At 59.9% G+C, this 23,219-nt stretch overlaps 1 protein-coding gene across 4 annotated transcripts in view; it reads left to right on the forward strand.

Moving 5' to 3' along the window:
* LOC128343156 (cAMP-specific 3',5'-cyclic phosphodiesterase 4C-like) overlaps positions 1 to 23,219 on the forward strand; it is a 59,277-nt gene that overhangs the window by 25,760 nt on the left and 10,298 nt on the right. For 2 of the 4 annotated variants that reach the window (XM_053291724.1, XM_053291725.1), the window contains 6 exons: positions 17,607 to 17,810; positions 17,940 to 17,976; positions 18,946 to 19,019; positions 19,311 to 19,375; positions 20,520 to 20,632; positions 22,332 to 22,425. In XM_053291724.1, coding sequence (XP_053147699.1) covers positions 17,607 to 17,810; positions 17,940 to 17,976; positions 18,946 to 19,019; positions 19,311 to 19,375; positions 20,520 to 20,632; positions 22,332 to 22,425 — 587 coding nt within the window. Of the gene's footprint in view, positions 1 to 9,867; positions 10,682 to 14,894; positions 15,025 to 17,606; positions 17,811 to 17,939; positions 17,977 to 18,945; positions 19,020 to 19,310; positions 19,376 to 20,519; positions 20,633 to 22,331; positions 22,426 to 23,219 lie in introns of those variants that run through there. The other 2 variants (XM_053291726.1, XM_053291727.1) reach the window with 2 other exon arrangements.

A 23,219-nucleotide genomic window follows, 5' to 3' on the forward strand; every position in this document is an offset into this window, starting at 1 on the left:
CCTCTCCTCCATTAATGTATCCAAACCCCTCTTTAAGCCATCCAGGCTGTTGGCTGACACCCCATCTTGTAGCAGAGAATTCCATAGGCTAATCATGTGTTGTGTGAAAAAGTACTTCCTTTTGTTGGTTCTAAATTTGAATAAGATGGTATAACAGCGATGAAATAGGCATCCCCCAAAAGAACACAAACTTTTCAAGACCTCTTTCATGCACAAATAAAACAAAACATAAGACAGATGTTAAAATAGCAAACGTTTTGACGTTTCACATCAGCTTCAGTGCTATACAGTGGTGACTGTGCTCTTAAATACAACACCAATGTCATGACTCAGCAAAACTGACAGTAATTAGCCAGTCCTGTTACAATCAATTTCATGGGATGACCCCTGGTTCTAGTCTTCTGTGAGAGGCAGTAAAATCTCTCTCTCTCCACTTCCTCCACACTATGCATGATGGTATAGACCTCGATCATGTCTCCCCGCAGTCGTCTTTTTTCTAACCTAAATAGCCCCAGGTGTTGTAGCCTTGCCTCCTAAGGAAGGTGCTCCAGGCCCCTGATCATCTGGGTTGCCCTCTTCTGCACCTTTCCCAGTTCTACAATGTCCTTTTTTAGATGAGGTTGTGACCAGAATTGTACGCAGTACTGCAGGTGTGGCCACACCATCGTTTTTTTTAATAAGGGCATCATAATATTAGCAGTTTTATTTCCAATCCTCTTCATGAAAAGGCATGGAATAGGCGTTTTCCACACTGGTCACACATTGGGGTCGACACTTTTAATGAGTTCTCCACCCCACCAGCATATATGTGAAGTTGGGTTTTTTGCCCCCGAATGCATCACTTTATACTTGCTTGCACTGAACTGCTTTGGCCATTTTGTCACCCACTCCCCCACTGTGGAGAGGGCCTTTTGAAGCTCCACACAACCTCGTTTGGATTTCAATACACAAAATAGTTTGGGGTCGTCTGCTAAATTTGGCCACTTTGCCGCCTACCCCAACTTCTAGTTCATTTATGAATAAATTAATAAAGCACCGGCCCCAGTACCGATCCCTGGGGGACCCCACTACCAACCTCCCTCCATTGTGAAAACTCTCCATTTATCCCTCCCCTCTGTTTCCTGTCCTTCAATGATGTGCAGGAGCATAGGGGTGCATCCCTTAAACATGGCACAGGGGGAGCCCTGATGCAGTTGTGTGCAGGGCCACAGTGAGTTTTGTGTCCACAGTTGTGTCAGCACTGCTGCAAGCATCAGGAGTGTGCTGGCAGGAGATGCAAATGAGCAAAAGGAACGGAAGGTGAGGTCCATGGGTCCTTTGCGCGGAGGAGATTTCTGGGTGTAAAAACGGTATAAGCACGCAGCATTCAGCAGCATCCACTTCTAAGGACCAAGTTGGCAGAGACCTTGCTGGGTGCCCATTTATGGGGGGGGGAGTGAGGTGAAGGGAGAGGAGCTCCCCCTCACACTCACCCCCACCCCAGTCCAGGATTGCCATCACCCGAGCCTCATGCCTGTGCTTTTTGTTTGGGAACAAGCCTTCATCCCGCAATGCCTGGATTTCCCTGAAAAAGCACCGGCTGAGTCACCAGCCCGGACGTCTGGCCAGCCTCCACGGGAATGCACGGCTTGGTCTGTTTGCTTGTTCATTGCTTTTAATTTGTCCAGATCTTGCTTTAAAAATAAACAAAAAGGCCAACATGGCTTCCCCAAAACGGTAGTACAATGCGGGGGGAGGGGGATCAGACATAAAAACCAGTGACGACATTTCAAAAGCAGCCCCAACCCAGCACGGATTTCATGCCGGCAGCTCCTCCGTGTCGCCTTGTTGTCTGAATGTGCCCAGGAGTGGAAGGAGGCCGGGTCTCTCCCAGCGAGGCCCCTTTCCTGCTCTGCTGCCTTGAAGCGGGACCAAGCAGGAGGCGGCACCCAGCGGTCAGGCAGGCATCAACGGTGGCGCCTGGCTGGTGGGGGGGGGGAGGTGTCTCTGCTTGACTCTGTCCCTCTGCTCTTGCGTGGATGTGGACAGAGACCTGGTCTCTGAGTGCCTCGCAGAGGCTGTCAGGTTTCTGGACGGTGTGAGCCCCACCGGGCTCATTGATGGTGCTGCCGTCCGAGTGGCCATGGAGAACAAGAGCAGGTTGCTTCCCAGCACCAGACAGCCCTCTCCTGCCACCTTCCTGCCAGGACCCATTTGTGCCCATAGCCAGAAGTGAACGGGCCTACCTGGGGGGAGGAGGAGGAGGACCCCACCCTTGGTGTGTGCACAGGACCCCGGCGGGGGGGAGCGGGCTCTGGCCAGCACGCAGCTGGCCCCTTGGAGCCTGTGGGTCCCCGGCTGGTCAGTCAGCCTCTGCTGAGCCACCCCCCCCACCCGGGGTTCCAAGGAGCAGCAGAGAAAGCCATGAGACCCAGCTGGGATCCCGAATGGCCAGTGCAGCATGCGCAGACTTCGCACTCAGGCCTCCTTGGCTGGAGGATCTGTGACCTGGTGCCCTCTGGAGGATGCTCCAAGAAAGGGAGCATCTCCTCCTCCCTCCTAAATTTCTGCAATCCCCTTCTCTAGGCATCTGGGCCAGTAACCACCATCTTGTGGCAGTGAGTTCCGTCCATGAATTCCACAAGGTGTGAAGAAGGGCTTTCTTTGGTCTGTGCTGGATCTCCTGCCCATCACACTCTGGAACCTGGGTTCTAGAGTTAGGAGAGAGGGACAAGCATGTCTCTCGCTCCACTTGCTTGCTTGACTCTGTGCTCCTGAGAGCTACAAGAGAGAGGGGGCAAGCCAGAGATTATTCTCCGGGCGAGAACTCGGCTGTGCCGTTGCCATTCGCTGAGAAATTAGGTTTGCTCAGGGAAGAGTTCCCCAGCTTGCCACTCGAAAGAGGCGAAATAATCTGTAAGCACACAAGGCAGGAAGGGATCAAAGAGCCAGGAAATGAACAAGGCTCTTCCTGGCATCTGGAGCCATTGCCCATTAAACCCCCAGGCGGATGATTCCGTCATGGCCCCGGAGATGCAGATCCGTCCGTGTTCTTTCCGACTTCGCTGTCACAACATGAAGCCCAGGAATGCCTCTTCCCAGCAAAAGAGCGGACCTTCTGCCTCTGTGGCAGCCGGCGGGGGGGGGGGGGGCGGCGGTGGCTTGAGATCCTTGGTGGGGTAGCAATTGAAATGGGACCCTTTGTCCCAGTGGGGATGAGGTGGGGCGTTCTGGGAAGGCACTGGTGGTTCTGCAGCAGCAGTTCCTGCCTGACCGCCTCGTCCTTCTCTGGTGCAGAGTGGCAGGAGGTGGGAGAGTTCTTTAAAATTCCAGGGGTCTGAGGGTTCTTGTGGGCAGGAGGAGTTTGTGGGTGCTCAGATCTGGAGTAGTGGAAAGAGGACTAGTGTGCTTAAGCCCCTTGTGGATTATAGCATTGACTCCTCTTGCCGTGAAAATCTGAGGCTGGCGTCGTAGAGGTTCTGTTTAATTTTATGGATACATATTTTTAAAAGAACCCGTCCTGTCTTTCTAGTCACGAGGAAGCTCGAGATGGTTTACAAACAGGATTTAAACGGCCAGAAATCAATCCAGTGGCAAAATTAAAACAAAAAATGGGCGGTTGGGCTGGGCGGGGATGGGGGACAAGGAACCCCTGATCCCTTGCTGGATCAGTGTCCTAGCATGTTGTTTGGGGACCCCTCTAGTCTGCAGAGACCTGTCCGTGGTCCTGGCCCTGTTTCTTGGCCTGGTCCCCCTCCTGAGTTCCTGCTGACCGCCTCCTCCAGCTCTGTCGCCAGTTCCCCTACGGGCTCCATACTCCTGGGGCAGCGCGCCCCGCTCCTTAGGGGGCACCACCACAAGCAAGCCCCTCCGAAGGCGAAGTGGGAGCCGGCCAAGCGAAAGACCCTCCTGGCCAGATGCGCAGAGGGGAAGGCAGCCCACAGGGGTCCTGGTCCTAAGCCATGAAGGGTGTCAGCGGACCAGACTCTCTTGCATGGAAGCCAGTGCTTACTCCAGAGTCAGCCAGCTTAGGCTTGTGCTGCGAATGAGGCGGCATGCAATGCCCCGGTGCAGGATTCAGCACCTTCCTTAGGATATCGCTCCATAAAATCCATCCCTTCTCTTCGGTGTGTACGGAGGCCAGGGAAATTCATTTCTGACTGGAGACAGAATCCTCTCAGCGGCTGAAAGAGCAACTGACTCATTTCTGCGAAGCCCCGTCAAAGATGAGCCGGCTTCTGCGGCTGGAGACGGCTGCCCCTCTCCTCTCGGGCTCCCCATCAGGGCCTCCACACAAAGATCACTTAGCAGAATGCCGGAGCTCAAGCGGTGCAGTTCGAGAAGAGTGACGGGAACCCCTGGGCTCTCCGGGCCCCTCCTTGGCCAGCCTCATGGCGTCTTCCATCGGACTCAAAAGACCCTGCATGGTTTTGTGCCACCACCACCACCCCCCGCCGGGATTGCACGGGCAGCTGGCACTGGGCGCCCCACTTCCGGAGGAGAATCTGCTCGGCCGTGGCCCATCTTGGCTGCGTGGGAGGCCTGAAGAGCGGAGGGGCAGCGGGTCGTGTCCGCGCGATTAAGAGGCCACCCGAAGAGTCGCTGGATCCAATTACTGGAGGCCGCCTGCTTGCCTGGCGGTGGATGTTAAAAATGAGCATCATCAAGTGGAGCGGCTCAGCTTGGCCGAGGGCGGCTCCAATCGATGCCTTCCCCGCTTTGAGTCCTTCCTCGCCCGCGGGGCGGTCTTGGGCAGCTCTGCTGGACACACACACACACCCCACGCAGAGGGCGACGACCCCCCAAAGCCCCCCAGATGGGGGGGAAGGCAGGAGGCTCAGCTGAGTCGGAAGGAGGCTTCGGGCCCTCCCACGGATGTGCAGATCCGTGGCCGCGTCTCCGCGCCAGGGAGGGAGGGAGAGCTGCCTCCCGGTCCTGATCGGAGGAGAGTGGGATCCAAATCTCATATAGCTGGAGCCCTCTGGCCATTTTCTTTTAATCAACTTAGTGCTTGTCGCCTCTGGAGACGCTGTTTGTTCTCGCACAGAGGGAAAGGAACATCGGCTCGGGTGGGCGGCTTGTAAAACAAGCCCTTTCCATTCGGCAAGGAGCCGGGAGAACCCAGGGCTGGCGGCCGGCTCAGTCTGCGGCCCGCCAACCCCTCTGGAGGTATACGAGGTTCCACCAGGCAGGCTGCGGGGGGTGGGGGGGCGGTGGTTCACAGGGAGAAGACGCCGCAGCGTGAGCTTCCAGAGCCTTGGAAGCCGGCTGGCCTCAAGCACAGGCCTTGCACTCTGGGGACAGGAACAGAGGGAGCTGCCTGATCCGGAGTCAGCCCACTGGGCCGTCTAGCTCCGGGTTGCCGACCAGACTGGCAGCGGCTTCTCCCGGAGTCTCTCTCAGCCCTACCTTGGAGATGCTGCTGCCAGGGAGGGAGCTTGGAGCCTTCTGCAAGCAAGCAGGCAGGCAGGCAGGTGCGCTTCCCAGAGCGGATTCCCCACGATCCCCCCCGGGGAATATGTTGCAATGCTCACACATGGGGTCTCCCCTTCAAATGCACACCAGGGCAGACCCTGCTTAGCAAAGGGGACCATTCATGCTGGCTACCTCAAGACCTGCGCTCCTCCTCCTGGGGGTCAACAATCTGCCACATTTCCACTTGAAAAGGAGGCTCAGAAAGATCCCTCTCTTTCAGAGAGGTCTGCGGCCCTGAGCAGCCGCTGCCAGCCTGTGCAGACTGACCCAGAGGGACCAAGTCGGAGGCAACCTTCTCCGTCCCTTCTGGCTGGGAAGCAGGGCCTGGCATGCAGAGAGGAGAGCTGGGCTGGTCCCCTTCGCGAAGCCCTGGATGCATACGAAGGGGAGACTTGATGTGTAAGCAGCCCTGGAAGATATATTCCCCTTCCGGGGAAGGAGCCGCTCTAGGAAGAGCAGAAGGTTCCACATTCCCTCCCTGGCGGCAGCATCTCCAAGAGAGGGCTGAGAGAGACCTCTGCCTGCACCCTTGGAGAAGCCGCTGCCAGTCTGGGTAGACGATACTGACCTAGATGGACCAAAGGTCTGACTCGGTATATGGCCGCTTCGCCTTTTAGAGAGGAGAGCTGGTCTTGTGGTAGAAAGCATAACTTGTCCCCTTAGCTACGCAGGGTCTACCCTGGTTTGCATTTTAATGGGATACTACATGTGTGAGCATTGTCAGAGATTCCCCTCAGGGGAAGAGCAGAGGAAGGTTCCCAAGTTCCCTCCCTGGCAGCAGCATCTCCAAGACAGGGCTGAGAGAGGTTCCTGCCTGCAGCCTTGGAGAAGCTGCTGCCAGTCTGGGTAGGCAATGCTGAGCTAGCTGGACCAAGGATCTGACTCTGTCTGTGGCAGCTTCCTATGTCCCAGGTCCAACCTCTGGCATCTCTCCAGTTAAAAAGGGGGGGTACGTTTTCCCCCTCCGTGACCAATAGCAACCTCAGAGGAGGCTATTTAGACTGGGGAATCGGTATCTGGAAAGGGTTAGCGCTCACCCCCCCACCCCCCTGTGCTCTTCCTGTTCTGCAGCCAAATCACTGGCTCTCTCCCACCCGGCCCCCAGTGGCTGATTTTTGAGAAAGGAAAAGATCCTGGGGATTCCAGCCGTGTGGCGTCTCTTTGGCCTCTAAGCTGTGGTCAGTGAGTGCCATCCACATGGAAGCCCTTCCCAGAGCTCTTGGCGGGGAGCCGGACCTGGCAAGTGATGATCTTTCTGACTCCCAGCCTTCTCTCTCTCTCTCTCTCTCCCCCCCCACCATATATGGGGGGCGGGGAGGTTCAGATGTGCACCCAGCATCCTTTGGGGCTGAGCAGATCGCTGGCGGCAAGGCCGTGCATTCAACGAGAATGAATTGGATTCATAGGCTAACCCAATTAGGCCAAAGTGGCTGCTTGCAGCTAATTGGATTCAGCCAGGGCAGCGGCCAAGCAGAATGGATGCCCCAGCCCAGGCGACTCAGGGCAGCTGCCCCCCCTGCCCCACCTCTCAAGAAGCAGCACCATCCACTGCAGAAAGCCAGTCCAGTCCTTCGGAAAGGGCGTCGAGCTCAGCCATGCCACCGAGGAGATGCGGGTTCGAATCTCCAGTCCTTCGGAAAGGGCGTCAGGCTCAGCCATGCCACCGAGGAGATGCGGGTTCGAATCTCCAGCCCTTTGGAAAGGGCGTCGAGCTCAGCCATGCCACCGAGGAGATGCGGGTTCGAATCTCCAGCCCTTCGGAAAGGGCGTCGAGCTCAGCCATGCCACCGAGGAGATGCGGGTTATAATCTCCAGTCCTTCGGAAAGGGCGTCAGGCTCAGCCATGCCACCGAGGAGATGCGGGTTCGAGTCTTGTCTTGCGGTGCGCCATGTTGCTTGGGTTGATTGCTCGGCCAAGGCACAGCAGCTGCAGTCCGGGCTGAAGTGGCTGCCCAGCCGCTGGCAAGAGCAGGGGCGGTCTTTCACTGGGGCTCCAGTGACTCAGCCAGAGCTCAGGTTGCCAGTCCCTCTCCGAGCACTTATTGCCAAGCCCGTTTTCCTTTCCTTTTATTTTATGTTACTTCACTTTACTTGATTGGTTAAACCTCTGTGCCACCCAAACTTCCGTCTCTGGGCGGTTAACGTAAAAACAATTAAAACCCATATAAAAAATTAAAGCAATGCAACAATTTAAAATCAGCCCTACAATTAAAACAGGCAATGTTGGCGGTCCGTTGCCAGGCAGTGTGTTATTATGCCCAGGTGCCACATGTCCCTCTGTGTGCCACTTCTGGGGAGCAGGGGTGGCAAAAGCTCACTGGGTTTGCAGCCGGTTGGGAAAGGGGCAGGTGGGTGTTTGGCCTGCGAAGGTGCTGCCATCTAGTGGGGCCTGTTGGAATAGCAGCACATCGGCCTGCCTGTTGTGGCCACCCTTAAATTCCAAGGGTCTCTTGTGGCTACTTCAGGGCTGGTGGGCTGACTGGGGCAGAACCTTCTCCGACCTCCTCCTGGCCTGCATCCACCCCGAAGGCCTCCCCGAAAGAACCTTCTCCATGCCTCTGGATCCCCGCCGCAGGAGAGAGGGCCGGCCCTTCCCACCCCCTTGCCTGGGGGCTTCCCAGAGGCGGCATCTGGTGTGACCCTGTGGGCAGCAGGAGGCTGGACTGGGCGGGCCTCCTCGGGGCAGACCCAGCAGGGCTGTTCTGGGGTTCTTCCGGGTTGCTGCTGCAGACCGAGAGCCAGCGTGGTGTAGTGGTGAGAGGGCTGGACTAGGGCCGGGGAGACCCGAGTTCAAATCCCCCTCCAATCATCAGACTTGCTGGGTTTGACTCTGGGCCGGTCGCTTCTCTCTCCCAGCCTAGCCTACTTCACAGGGTTGTTGTTGTGAGGAGGAACTTAAGTATGGAGGAAGAGCGGGATGGGAAATGTAAAATAAATAAATAAACAAACAAGGGGACCCTGAGGCCTGGACCCTGCTCTTGGGAAGAGGGGGCCGGCTTCAAAGGGCAAGGTGCGAGGTATCCGCCAGTTTGGGAATGCCGTGAATTCAGCCCAGCGCCACCCACCCCCCTCCAGGCCCAGCGTCCCCTTGTGGGGCCTGCCTGGTCTTGGCTGTGGGTGGGCCTGTCTCTCTCTCTCTCTCGCTTTTCGCAGCGGGTTCTCGGCCCCTGGGGAATATCCCGCCTCGCCCATGGAGACTTGCCACAGAGCCTGCCTCGCAGGGCTGCTGCTGCCGCCGCCGCCATTGGGGGCAGCCTGGATCCAGGGCCCTGGGATGCAGGAGGGGGGAAGTGGGCAGAAGGCATTCCTCTTCCTCCTCTTCTTCTTCCTCCTCTTCCTCTTCTTCCTCCTCTTCTTCCTCCTCTTTCTTCGTCCTCTTCTTCCTCCTCTTCTTCCTCCTCCTCTTCTTCCTCCTCCTCTTCTTCTTCCTCTTCCTCTTCCTCTTCTTCCTTCTTTCTTCTTCCTCTTCCTCTTCCTCTTCCTCCTCCTCTTCCTCTTCCTCTTCTTCTTCCTCTTCATCTTCTTCCTCCTCCTTTCTCCTTCTTCTTCCTCCTCTTCCTCCTCTTCTTCTTCTTCCTCCTCCTCTTCCTCTTCCTCCTCTTCCTCTTCCTCCTCTTCCTCTTCCTCCTCTTTCTCTTCCTCTTCTTCCTCTTCCTCCTCTTCCTCTTCTTCCTCCTCCTCTTCTTTCTCCTTCTTCCTCCTCTTCGTCTTCCTCCTCTTCTTCCTTCTTCTTCCTCTTTCTTCCTCTTTCTCTTCTTCTTCCTCCTCTTCCTCCCTCTTCTTCCTCCCTCTTCTTCCTCTTCTTCTTCCTCCTCTTCTTCCTCCTCTTCTTCCTCTTCCTCTTCTTCTTCTTCCTCTTCTTCTTCCTCTTCTTCTTCCTTCCTCTTCCTCTTCTTCCTCTTCCTCCATACCCTCCTGTGCCACAGCCTGGCTGCTTTGCAGCTCTGTCCCGAGGGGGGAAAGGGAAAGGTTTCTGGAAGGGAGGGGAGGGGCCTAGGTTCTAGCCCCCCCCCCGATGTGCCTCCCCCACCCAGCCCTTCATCAAGAGAGAGAGCAGCCCCCAGCCTCAGATCAGTGGGGGGGGTGTCCCTGCTGGTCTCTGCCCAGGACCCTGCAGAGCTGCTGCTGCCGGCCAGAGCCTGTTCTTCTCAAGCCTTGTGGCCTGGATAAACTGTGCCGGACCTAGCAGGGCACAAGCCGTTCTCCCTTTGGGCATTAGCCCGGCCGGCTGGCCTCTGCAGCAGGGAGCCCGTTGGCTTCGCTGCCCTCCCCCTGGCAGGTGCCAGCGATTTGCAAGTGGCCCGGAGCCGCAGCTAAAGGTCAGGACAAGTGTTTACATTTGCCGGGAGCGCGGGGGCTGCTGGGCAGACCTGCCGCGGAGGCCATCCCTCGGTGTAATCGGACTCGCAAGGGCACCGGGGTGGCGGGGTGGTGCCTCGGCCCTTTGGCCCTCGTCTCCTTCCTGTTTGCTCGCCGTGTGTGGGGAGGCCCCTCGTTCTGACCAGGAGCCCTCTGGGCCCACGCCGGCAGCAGCCCCGGCTCGGGGGGGGGGGCGGGCATGTGAGTGATGGGCCACTTGCCCCCCTGTCCCGGGCTGACCTCTGCCGGAGACAGAGAAGAGCGGGTGCTGGCCGGCCACGCAGATTCCCCGCTGGGCCCCAGCCAAAGCGTTTGTTTAGCTTCCCAGCTGGGGGTGAGGCCAGCCGCAGCGAGTTCCCTGGGAGCAGCCGCTTGACGGGACGGTGCAATGCACAGCCTCTCCTCGGGCTGGGCCAGCACTCAGCCCCCGCTCGGGCCGCGGAGAGGTTGCCTCTCTGCCAGCAGCAGCAGCAGCCCCCCCCCCCCCGCCGGGAGGCCCGGCACGGCTCCTGTGGGGCCCTGAGCGAGATCCCCGGCACGGAAGCCACTCCGGGGCAGCCTGAGGCTGCTGGGGCCCCCGGCGTGGAGTAGGGCCGGGCCCGGCAGAGACCGCAGCCGGGGCCGGGCAGCTTCAGCATCTGCGTCCGACAGACCCTGGCTGCCAGCAGCAGCAGCAGGGCAGCAAGTCCTGGGAGCTGCTGCCCCGAGTCTTCTGCTCCCGTGGGGCGATGCTGCCCTCCAAGCAGCAGGGCTCCCCGGGCCCCTCTCCGAGCCCCTCACCCTGCGACTCGCCCGTCCTCTTCAGGAAGATGATGATGAACCAAAGCATTCGCCTCCGGCGGCGCTTCACCGTCGCCCACCCGCTTGGGTAAGAGCTTTGGGGGCGGGCTGGGGGCAGCTCCGGTGGGGGGCTGGCGCAAGGCGAGCGAGAGCCCCCGCCTCTGACTGGGGAAGGGGCTTGGGCAGGATTCGCAAGACATGAACCTTATGAGATGCAATGAATCGCCGGGCAAGAGCACGGTGGGTCCCTCTAACCCAGGCTCCTGTTCCCAACAGGGGACAAACAAAGGCTCCCAGCTTGGAAGCAATAGTCTTCCCCTGTGGTGGGTCTGCTCCTAGGATCTGGAATTCAGAGATAGACTGCCTCTGAGCATGGAGGTTCCCTTTAGCTGTCAAAACAACGTAGGAAGAGGCATTCGGAGTGTGTCATCATGGCCCGCTCTGGCCTCTCTTCCAGGCTACACATGCCTAAGTCCCTTCAGCCTTTCCTCGGGGCCTGTTTTCCAGACCCCTGCCCCTCTTCACGGCCTTCCTCTGAACCTGTTCCAATCTGTCTCATCCTTCCTAAAGTGTGGTGACCAGAACCCGATACTCCAAGATGGGATCCCATTTGTGAGCACGAATAAAGTGGAGCTGTTGGCCTGGAAATTTTGGTCTTATTAATGCAGCCAACAATCGCTTTGGCCTTTTTTGCAGCTGCATCACGCTGCTGGCTTGTGATCGACTGTGATCCCCCAAATCGCTTTTCAGATGTACAGTCATCCCTTGCAACCACAGTTTTACCAACCACGGTTTTGAGTACTTGTGAATGGGACATGGTGGCAGCTCGTGCCAACAGCGACCGGAGTATCTGTGTTGGGTTAGGGGGTTTTGTTATTTTGGTGGGGTTTCAGCGATTTTGGGGGGATTCAGAGGACCGATCTGCTCATTCCTCTGGGTGACCCTTGCTAAATCTTGCTGAACTGGCTGTCCCTTGCCAATTTCAGAGGCCTTTGAGTGATGGGGGGCGGGGGGCGTTTTCAAAATATTTCCAGAGGTTTGATCTGTTCATTCTTCTTGGTGACGCTTGGTGATATTACAGGATTTTTGGTGATATTTTTAGCATTTCTTTGGTCTCTCCCCCACCTTTTTAGGTCTTTTTGCAGTTGTGGTTCCCCTAACCCCTGTTTCCCATAGACTTTAATGCCTCGCCAACCACAGTTTTGCCAGGGGCGAGGTTTTGCCAGAACCGAATCCCAGCGGCTGGTGAGGGATGACTGTATTGCTGCCAAGCCCAGCACCCCGCAGTCGATGCCTGCACGTTTGTTTTTTGTTTTTTAATGTATGCTTAGTGGCTCTCTAAATGGTTACTAGCTGTGGCAGCCAGATTGAACCTCCATGTACAGAGGTGCTCTACCCCGAATACCAAATGCTGGGGACAAAGAGCAGAGATGTTGCCGTCACACCTGCTTGTGAGTTTCCTGGAAGCCTTGTGTTTGCCATTGTGGAAGCCAGATGCGGGCTTGGCCCGATCCAACAGGGCTCGTCTCTCCTTGTTTATGACTTTGGGTCTGGTCTAGCACAGCTCGTACGCTGGCCTGTCTCAAGCTGCCACCCATGACAGGTGGCAGTAGAACCTCCAAGCCCAGAGGCCATCTATCTCTGAAGGCCAGCAGTTGGAGACAAGGGGTCTGGTCTGCCTCTTGTCTCCAGACCTGTATGGAAGTCTGTTGCCTTTGTGCCCTGCCGGTGGGCTTCCTGGAGGCCTCTGGCTGTCCCCCGCTGGAGGCAGGATGCTGGGCAAGAGAGACACCCTTTGCTCTGACCTGCAGGGGCAACTCCTTACATTCCAACACATCTCAGCACTGCACAAGAGATTGTGGGTCTGTGTGTGTGTGTGCCACGGCCTGGTGTGGCCGAGTGTGGGTTTCGCCACGACTGTTGTGTGGCTGTTTTGGACCTGAGGGCAGCAGAAACAGGGCTGTGCCTCCCCCCCCCCCGTTACCAAAGTGAGTGCCTCTTGCCTTCTCCGTGCACACGCAGATTCCCTCCCCCCCGCCCCCCCCCCCCGCTTGCTCCTCTGGCCAAGCCGCTCCCAGCGATATCAGCGGCTATTTATAGGAGGGAGCCGGATTCTCAACACGCCTCCCCTGGCGGGTCAAACACTATTAAAGCAAACACCCCACGGGATGGAAAATGTTTCCCAAAGACCCACACAGGGGCAGGACTTCAGCCAAATGCAAACCGCCCTGCCCCCCCCCAGTTTGTCGGGGGGGGGGATGCCGCTCCAGCCCACGCACTCTCCTGTGCTTCCAAGGGCCGGCTCCGTCCCGACACGTACGCAGGCACATCTGCTGCAGCTGTGGCAGGCTGGTGTGTCGCTTTCCCAGGGTGCCGCTCACGGCTCTGGTGAAGCTTGCAGGGAGGGTTGGATGGGAGGCAGGAAGACGGCCATCCGGGAGAAGAGAGCACAGGCCAGAGGAAGAGGCCCGGCCCGGCCCAGCCCTCGGCCAGACAGCGAGGAGGCGGCCCTGCTCCGTTCTAGGCTGCTCAGGATGCTGTCGCAGATCCCCACGCTGGGCAGGAGGTTGGACTAGATGGCCTCTAGGGTCCCTTCCCACCCGAGAATTCTCTGAGAGACTGCCCTGTTCAGACCTAGGCCAGATGCAGGCGGCCGTAGTCAAGCCGGCCCTTCTAACCGGGCAATGGGGCACCTTTTCAAAGTGGCGGTTCTCTCCGTTGAGCAGGGGGAGAGCAACTGGCCCTCTCCATCCCCAGCACAGCAAACCTCCAGTGGCTGTTGCTGGGGTCGATCTTGTGTTTCTTTTTTAGACGGTGAGCCCTTTGGGAAGAGGGAGGCCTCTTATGTATCGATTGGTTATTTCGCTCTGTAAACCGCTTTGGGACCTTCTGTTGTAAATAAATATCAGTGGTAGGTGTTGTTGTCGTCATCTCCGTAGAGGCGAGCTCTCCTCAGTCAAGCCTGGGGGAACAGAGGAACGTAGCAAGCTGCCATATACTGAGTCAGACCATTGGTCTGTCCAGCTCAGTATTGTCTTCACAGACTGGCAGCGGCTTCTCCAAGGTTGCAGGCAGGAATCTCTCTCAGCCCTAGCTTGGAGATGCCGCCAGGGAGGGAACTTGGGACCTTCTTCTGCTCTCCCCAGAGCAGCTCCATGATCTCCTGAGGGGAATCTCTTCCAGTGCTCACATATCAAGTCTCCCATTCACATGCCAACCAAGGCAAACCCTGCTTAGCTAAAGGGACAAGTCATGCTTGCGACCACCAGACCAGCTCTCCCCTGGATTGCGCTTGCCCACAATCTTGTCCTTGCTCCTTGGCAGCCTGAGAGAGTGCGGCCTCCTCGAGGGAACGGCACACGGGCCCTCTGGGAGAAGGTGGCACCTCTTTCCGTCTCCTCGTGCCTGAGGCCAAAGTTGTGTGCGGTTCCGTTGCCCCGGAGCTGGCCTACTGCAACTGTAAAGGTTCCCCACCAACCATGGGTGGAGAATACGCCTCTCAACATCTCTTAGCCAGGATCCCTGAGCAGAACCTCCTTGTGCAGAGGCAGTCTAGCTTAAGTACCAGCTGCTGAGGGAGCAGACAAGAGGGGAAGGCACCCAGAGACCTCTGGCTGGGCTTTTGGTCTGCTCCAGCAGGGCTCTTTCGACAGCCTTGTCTGCGCAGAAAGGGCAGCCCTCCCTTCTGGAGCATCTCCGGGTGGCGGTCCTGAGTTCTGGTTGGATGAGGCCCAGGCCAGGCGCAACCGGCGTCCATGAGGACCGGAGCCTGGCATCGGAGTGTGTGGGGGGGGGGAGGAAGGGCCGTCCCTCCGACCTTCACCAGGGCGGACTGTTTTTCCGAAAGACTCGGCCCCACAATGGATGCTTTTGTCCCTCCGGTCCCGGCGGAGAGATGAACCCGAAGGAAAGAAAGACCACGCGCGGTCTGGAAAGCGAGTTTCTGTCCTCCTGGGCTTTCGACAGCCCTGCGGCCCTTGGCGATCCCTTCGCGGGCAGGATGGGCAGGCGGCCGGGGATGCCTGAGGGGGCGGCCGCCTTGCAGAAGACCCCCGCCGCGCCTCTGGGGTGGTCTGGGTGGGGGAGACCCCCCTCTCCGGAGCGCAGCCCCCACCCTGCCCAAATGCACTCGGTGACCCAGTTCGGGCCTGGCGCTGGGGAGACAATCGGTCGATTATGTGACCCGGCCAGGCTTTGGCGCTGACGTGAGCCGGCTGAAAGCGGGGCCATTGTGTCGGAGTCAGATGCATTTCATCGGGACAGGAGGCTGCAGGGGGCATGGGGGGAGCGGGCAACGTGGCCCGGGGCGGGGGGGGCCCAGCTGGCGAGGGATGAGCCGCCCGGATCGCCGGCAGGGGAGGCAGACGGGTGCCGCCCGAGGACCATGCTGTCACGTAGCCGGTCCCCGCTCCGGAGACACTCCTGCATCGGGTACGTATCGGCCGGGAGGAACACCGAGGAGCAGCTCCTCCCCCCCACAAGGGCACCTGGAGGCCTTTGCCCCCCACCCCGAGCTCTGTCCCTGGCACCCGCGCAAGCAGCCCTGTGGGTCATGGGACACTCCCCAAGCCCCACCCACCTGAGGGCGGGGCTTAAAGCCCATGAGCCACACCCAGGAAAGTCTTTTGCAGGCCTGCCCGTGTGGGCAGGGGGTGCCCCACTGCAGGCCTGCCCGGACCAGCTGCAGGGGAGCCACAGCAAAGGGCCTGCCCCTTTCGGCTCCTGGCTGTGGGCTTCCGGCGGCATCTGGTGGGCCACTGTGCACTGGAGGGGCTTCCTCCTTGGGCCTGACCCAGCACGGCCTGTTCTGATGTTCTTATGAGAGGCCTTTGCAATCCCCAGTTGGTGTCAGTCACGCAGGAGCTAATCCCCACGGAAGAGGGGCGGTGGGGGGGGCGGCTATAACCTCCTGGGGTAGCTGTGCTCCTGTTTGCAGCTCCTTGAAAAGTGGACCGGGCAGCTGTGCGCTCCAGCGCTGGAGAAGGGGAGATGCGCAGAGGGGGAAGGTAGCTAGGATCCCTCGGGCTGCTCGCGATGTCCGAGGAGCTGCTCTGTGGAGGGGCGCCTTTCTCTTATAGGCCTGAAGGGCTTCACGGTAGCTCTGTGTTTGATTGTGTCCTGACTCACGGGTCAGCAGCCTGTTTGGATGGCCATGCTGCCTCAGTTGAACCCCCATGTCCAGAGGCACTCTACCTCTGGAATAGCAGTCGCTGGGGGGGGACCATGGAAGAGGGCTCTTGCCTTCCTGCCCTGCTTGTGGGCTGCCCAGAGGTGTCTGGCTGTCCCCTGTTGGAAACAGGACGCTGGGGTAGATGGGTCTTTTTGGGCCTGGTGCAGCAGGCTCTTCTTAGGTTCTTATGGGGGTGGCCTGAGGGTCGTTGGGAAAGAAGCACAGATGCTCTGTCTCTTTGGACTCTCAGCACCACAGCAGCACCTCTCTGGTCCCCACCCAGGATGCATATTTCATAACCCCACACATCACACGCTTCAGTGTCTACACAGCACTGTCTGCACGCTCTCTCGGGAATCCTTACATTAGCCCTGCAAAGCTGCTCAGGCTTATCTCCACATTGCTGAGGGGGAGGCTGGGAAAAGAGCAAGAGGGGCAGCCTTCTCCGGCCCCCAGACGAATCAGAGAGTTGCTCTGGGCAGCCGGGGTTAGACTGGATGACCTCCAAGTGTCCCTGCCTCTTACAAGCCTATGAACTCCTGGTGCCTGCCTCCCCCCCCCCACTGCCCCCGCTGCCAATACCCACGGGCGTCTCTTGGCCCTCTGCCTCCTGCATCCCTTTGTCCCTGGCGGGGCACACACGCCACTTTCTCACGGCATCATGGAAACGGGAGCAGAGCCAAGAGGGAGGGAGTCCTCCCGGCCAGCCCAGCCAAAGGGACTCGGCCAGGAACATGTGCGGGGAGGGGGGGCCCTTCTGGAGCGAGGAGGAGGAGGAAATGGTTGTGGGGTGGCGGCTCTTGGGACCCAGAGCCGGTGCCGCCCGACCAGAGAGAAGCGCTTCTTGAGTTTGGCTGCTTGTGTGGGGCCCCGTTCATGCCAGGGAAAGGTGGGTCAGAAGAGGGCAGGGGCTGCCGTCTCCGGGGCTTTTCCTCGCCTCTGGCCAAGCAGCCTGGCATCTTGCCATCTACATCCGTGGGGGGAAGGAAACTGCCCCACAAGCCAGGACGGCTAAGTGGGGGGCACGGTGGCGGTGTAGAAGATTGGAGAGGGGCGTTTCTCTCCTTTGGCCATCACGCGAAAACCCACTGACACTGCTGGGCAGCGTTCAGGGCAGACGGGAGGAAATCTCCTTGACACACTGTGCAATTCAGCGGTGGAACTCGATGCCACATGATGTGGAAAGGGCCACTGGCTTTTCCTCCCCACTGCTCCGGATTAGACCACTTTCATGAGAATTGGAATCTGTTTCTAAGTTAACTGCAGCCGGTGTCTTCACCTGCCCCCAGATTTTATTTTTTATTTTTTTATTTTTACATTTCTATACCGCCTTTTGTTAAAAGAAAACCCCAAGGCGGTTTCCTTGGGGTTCCCCAGATATATTGATCCCCAGATATATTGACATGCTCCGTAGAAACAATTCATTTAGTCAAAGTAATGCCTCGGGCGGGGGGAGGGGGGGACCACCACCTTAAAAATAAAAAATAAAAATTGATAATTTGTATGGTAAGTATTTGAATTGCAATCTAAATACAGGGAGTAGCTTTCACTCTCGGTTACTACTGGAATTGTGGTGCCCGTCTCTCTGAATAACAAAGCAGGACTAAAACCAAACCAACAACCCACCCAGAACAGACCTGTCGCTCTTTCAGGAATGCCTTGAATTCTAAAATGGGCTAGAGATGTTTAATTCCAGTGGAACCTCCATGGCCACAGGCGGTCTGCCTGGAAAGACCAGCCGTCGGGGACGAAGCCTGGTCAGCCGGAGGGCCTGGCCTGCCCCTCCGGGCAAGGGGCAGTTCCCTGACGGGGCTTTCTTCTCCCTCTCTCTCCCCCCACCCAGCTTTGACCTGGAGAATGGCTTCCCTCCAAACTGCTGCCCGCTGGACCCCCAGGCCAACCCGGGGCTGGGGCTGGGGCTGGGGCTGGTGCTGCCGGGCGCCCCCCCACACGGCCAGCGGCGGGAGTCCTTCCTCTATCGCTCGGACAGCGACTACGACCTCTCGCCCAAAGCCATGTCCCGCAACTCCTCCGTGGCCAGCGACATGTAAGCGTGGAAGTGGGGCGGGGTGTGTGTGTGGGGGGGGCATCGGCCTGCAGTGTCACCACAGCCCTGTCCGTGGAGGCCGGCTCGGGGCTGGGGGCCTCTAACCCGTTCCCCCCTCTCTGCTTGCAGGCATGGAGAAGACCTGATCGTCACCCCTTTTGCACAGGTACAAAGGCCTCTGGAGCTGGGAGCTTGTGTTGAGGAAGAGAGGGGGCAAGCTGGTGACCATCCCCCCCACATACGGTGGCAGGGAGTTCCATCAGTTAATTCTGGATGCTGTGAAGAAGTATTTGCTTCTGTCTGAACTGGAGCTGCTGCCAGCCAACTTCACAGGGTGGCAGAGGGACGTGGGAAGCGGCCATCTACTGAGTCAGACCCTTGGGCCATCTAGCTCAGTATTGTCTGCACAGACTGGCAGCGGCTTCTCCACGGTTGCAGGCAGCAGTTTCTCTCCCAGCCCTCTCTTGGAGATGCTGCCTGGGAGGGAACTGGGAACCTTCTTCTGCTCTTCCCAGAGTGGCGGCTCCATCCCCTAAGAAGGGGAATACCTGACAGTGCTCATACATGTGGTCTCCCATCCAAATGCCAACCAAGGCAGACCCTGCTTAGCCAAGAAGACATTTCATGCTTGCTACCGCCAGACCAGCTCTCCTCCCTCAAAAGCTCTTGTGGCCCATATGGAGACACTAGAGTTAGGGGGGAGAGAGACTCGGCTCACTCCGCACGCACTCTCCCCACACGGTACAGAAAGATTTTTGCCCTCTGACATGTGGGAGGTCACAGCCCGGGGGGGGTTTGAGGCGGGCCCATCGCTCAGGGGCAGGGAGGAGGTCCCAGGTTCCCTCCCTGGCAGCATCTCCAGGTAGGGCTGGGAGAGACCTCGAAGCCCGGGACCTTGGAGAAGCCGCTGCCAGGCTGTGCAGACAGGCCGGAGTTCATGTGGACTAGCGCCCACCTCTGGAGTGAGTTTATGCCCACAGGTGAGGACAGGCAGACGCCGTGTGGGCACAGGGCTTGCTCTGGCCAGGGACATCAGTGTGCTTTGGGGGGGTGGAGGGGCGGGCGGTAAGGGCCCCACACCCTCGATTCGCAGGATTGACTCCCCCTTCCACCCCACCCCCCCACCGACCCCCAGGTTCTGGCCAGCCTGAGGACTGTGCGGAGCAACTTTGCCCTCCTGACGCACATGCAAGAGCGCGTCGCCCACAAGTGAGTGAGGAGGTCTGTAGCCCCCCCTCCGCCGTGTGACCGCCTGGGGGGGTCTCCTTTGGGGGGCAGGTGGCCGACCCCCTCCTTTTCAGAGGGCTGCCCTCCCAGCGGCCAAATCCCCCCTTCTGCTTCCACAGGGACTGGCAGAGGCAGGCGGGGTGTGTGTGTGTGTGTCAGGCCCGGCTCATGGGGGGGCTCGGCCCGGCCTGTGTGGTGGGCGTGGGGGGGCCCCTTCCTGCCTTGCTGGGGGGGGGGCTCTGAGCAACGGATCCGGACCCTCTGCTTTTACAGGAGAGCAACGGGCGGCGGCGGCAGCAACCCTCCTGCGCCCTCCCCGTGCCGGGCCAGCCTCTCAGGTAGGTGTGAGGAGCAGCACCGGCAGACGCCGACCCTGTGAGGGAGGCCCTCATGTGTGAGATCCCCATCTGGAGGGCTTGGAACTGAAGGGGGCCGGCCCCAGGTCCCTCCGGCCCTCTAGTGCGGCGGCCCGAGCAGACCCCTTTCCCCTCGCCCCAAAGGCCAGGGCGCTCTGCCTGGAGGGAGAGGCAGGAGGGCGCTTTTCAGGCCTGACCTCACCAAAGCCAGGCCAGCTGCAAGATGTGGCCAGCGGGGGGGGGGGACCCTGGCTGGGGGCTTCCTTGGCACACACCGCGCAGCCCTCGCTGCCGGCCTGCTTTTGATCCCAGCCGGGAGGGGGGGGTTCCCCTGCTCCCCCCGCCCGCCCGCCTTCTCCGGCTCTCTTTCATGCCACTTCTGCAGGGTGGAACGTCTCCAATTGACGTCAGTGGTTCCATTATTCAGAGCAGAGCGCGGCTCTCTCCCCCTTTCGCCCCCCCCATTGGCTGCAGGCTGGCGACTCCGGGGCCCACAAGCGCCTGCCCTGCCCTGGGCCTTCAGCCGGGCGCCCCCCCTCCTCCTCCCCTCCTCCTCCCCCGCCCCTGGCGGCTGCCTCCCTCCTGAGATTGCCCCAGCCTACCCTAACCCTAACCCAGCCTGCCCGCCCCTGGCATGATCCAGCTGATCCCTTCTCGGCCGACCCCAAGAGTGTGAGGCATCCCTCCCACCTGCTGCCCCCCACATATGGGGTGGGCTCCTTGTCCCTGATCAGCCCCACTTTGGCCCCAATCTCTGCCTCTGGGGAGGGGGGGTGCCTCATTAAAACGCCCCTGCCCCCCCGGGCTCTTCTTGCTGCTGAGGTTTACTGAGCTCTAGGAGCTTGGGGAGGGGAGACGGAGCAGGGCCCTGGCAGGCACCTGGGGGCTCCTCTGCTGGGGGCTCCAATGGCTCTCCCCCTGCTTGACCGGCCTGGCCTCTGCTCCCCCTTGCTCCGTGGGGGCCACACACGCACACACACACACACACAGTCTAGACTGGAAGCGCCTTGGGGGCGGGGAACTGGGACCGGCCTGAAGCCCGCACAGCGGGAGGCTGCCGTGCCCACCCCGAGGAGGAGCGTGGCTGCCCGGCTGCCCACCGCATGGCGCCCCTTGCTCTCCGCAGAGGATGCCTACCAAAAGCTGGCCGTGGAGACCCTGGAGGAGCTGGACTGGTGCCTGGACCAGCTGGAGACCCTGCAGACCCGCCACTCGGTCAGCGAGATGGCTTCCAACAAGGTAGGCCGCTCGGCCCGGGCCCGCCTCGGGGGGCTTCTGCCCTCTCGCCTCCTCCGGGCAAATGTGTGTCTCCTTCCGTCTCTGTCGACCCTTCCTTCCAGGAGCTCAGGGCAGGGTAGCCTGCTGGGCTTGCCCCTCCCCCGCTGGGTCCTCACAACAGCCCTGTGAGGTAGGCCAGGCCAACAGGGAGTGCCTGGCCCACGGTCACCCAGAAGCCTCCGTCGCCGCATGGAGATTTGAACCCGGGTCCCCGCAGTGCTGCCGCTCTGGTTGGGAATGCCTGCCTCTTATGGAGACACCCACCCCGGTTGCCACGGGTGGACCTTGGTGGGCTCTGTGGCCCGGTAGCCCTGACCCCTTGGACCCCTTGGACCACTGGCCAAGAAAGCCATGTGGCGCAGGCGTCGGGAAATCCAAGGGAGTGCTTCTCCCAGCCCCCTGGAGGCCGGTGCCGGCCGAGCCCCTTTCCCGGTCAGGCAGCCTCCTGGGCGGGACCTCACCGCCCCCCCCGCAAGCGAAGCCGAGTCTGGCCGGAGGGGCGACCCTGCCCTGCCCAGGGACGGCCAGGCTGAGGGCGGGTCTGCATCCCTGATCTGCCGGCCAATCAGAGGGCCGGGCTGGCTCCTGCCCCTGGGGCTGCTGCGCCTGATTGGGCGGGCAGGGGAGGCGAGCCACCTGTGGTGGGAGAGCGGCATCCCTCGGAATCCCCTCCCTCCTCTGGCCGTGATGCTGCTGCGGGGGAACCCCCTGCCCACTCCCCGGGCTCGGCTCTCCTGGGGAGGGGGGGTGGGGACCCCGACCCCCACCGGGGACCCCCACCGGCAGCCGCAGCAGCCGCCCGCCTTGGCGTTGCAATGCCCCACGATGCCAGCCCCCTCTCGCTGCATGCAGCCTGGCAGCCCCCCCGCCCAAGGTAAGCGTGGGGGGGAGGGGGGCTCCTCCGGGCAGAGACGCAGCAGGGCGCGGGCTGGGCCCGGGGGGGGGGGGCAGCCGCGGGGCTCCTGCAGAGCAAGAGAGCGACTCTTCCCCCCCCCCCCGAGCCGGGTGGGGCTAGGGTGCGCTGGAGCATCTCCGGGAGGGGGCTGGCCGATGGAAACCCCCCCCCCCCGGCTGGCTCTGGAACAAGCAGCCTCTTCTGGGTCCCAGCCTGGGCCACCCCCAAGCCGGCACACCACCTGGCTGCCGCCCCACTTTCTGCCGCTCTCCCCACAATGCCTGTGTGTGTTTCCTTCAAGCGCCCTCCTGCTTTCTTTCAGAGGGTTTTTCGAAGCAGTGGGGAGGAAATAACCCTGCCTGTCCTGTGACCGGCCAGGATCCCTCGTGTGCACTTCTGAGCTGCACAGAACGCTTCTTCAGACGGGCTCCTTCACAACATTTTTAAGCAGGCGTGGGCTGGCGGGGGGGGGGAGGTCATATTTCTGGGAAGGGGACGCAGAGTGGCCTCCAGACAAAAAGTGCCAAGAAGAGAGTGCAGCTTCCTCTGGCCCGGAGAGCCAAGTGCAGGGCTGCCCTGAGCTCAGAGGCGCTCTTCTTCCTCCCTCCCTTCCTCTGGTGGGACCTTGAGGACTAGCCGGGCATTTTCTCCTCCTCCCATCGTGTCACGGCTCCCTGCCTGGTGGTGGTGGCTGGCCAGGTGGGGGAGGCGGCAGACCTGCTTCCTCGAGGGCTCCTCACAATCCTCCCCCCTCTCTCTCCCCAGTTCAAGCGGATGCTCAACCGAGAGCTCACCCATCTGTCAGAGACCAGCCGCTCGGGGAACCAAGTCTCCGAGTACATTTGCAACACTTTCCTGGGTGAGAGGACTTTGGGGCATCCGGCAAGGTGGCAGCAAGTGGGGGGGGCAAGAGGGGGCAGTTGCTCCCCCCTCCCAGACTGAGCCAGCCCCTTTGAATTCAGTGGGGCATACTCCCAGACAAGAGGGTAGAGGAGGGCAGCTTTGCCCCCCAGCCCTGGGTAAGATCCCGCAGATGTCCATGGGGGCGGTCAGGGCAGAGTGGGGGAGACCTGCTTGGGGTGAGAAGCCAGCCCTACCCACCTTTCATTTCTTTTATGGGAATGAAAGGGGGTGTGGAGGAGATCCAAGACGGTCAGCCCCTGGCGGGGCCTTCCCCAGCACAGCCCCTGGTGGGCAATGCAGGTCCGCCTTGAGCAGGAGTGAGCCCTGGGCCCCAGGGACAGTCTCTCTTTCCATTTTGGGGAGAGGCCCAGAGCTCAGCGGGGCAGCATCGGCTTTGCATGCAGCAGGTCCCCGGTTCAGCCCCCACCAGCATCTCCCCACAGGGCTGCGGAAGAGCCTTCTCTCTCTGTCTGAAACCCAGGGGAGCTGCTGCCAGTCAGAGTAGACAGGACTGAGCTAGGTGGACCAAGGGCCGGACTCAGTAGGTGGCAGTTTTCTGCATTCACTTTCTCCGTACCGTCCATCATTTTATAAACCTCGATCATGTCTCTTCCACTCTTGGAGCTGCCACAGGCGTGTCAGGAACAATTGCAAAACTTGGTCTAGAGAGTTCTTTAGGGTGGGGATGGGTTGTTTATTATTATTATTATTATTAATAATTACATTTATCTCCCGCTCTTCCTCCAATGA

Source organism: Hemicordylus capensis, chromosome 2, assembly GCF_027244095.1.
Source record: "Hemicordylus capensis ecotype Gifberg chromosome 2, rHemCap1.1.pri, whole genome shotgun sequence".
NCBI classification, from domain to species: Eukaryota; Metazoa; Chordata; class Lepidosauria; order Squamata; family Cordylidae; genus Hemicordylus; species Hemicordylus capensis.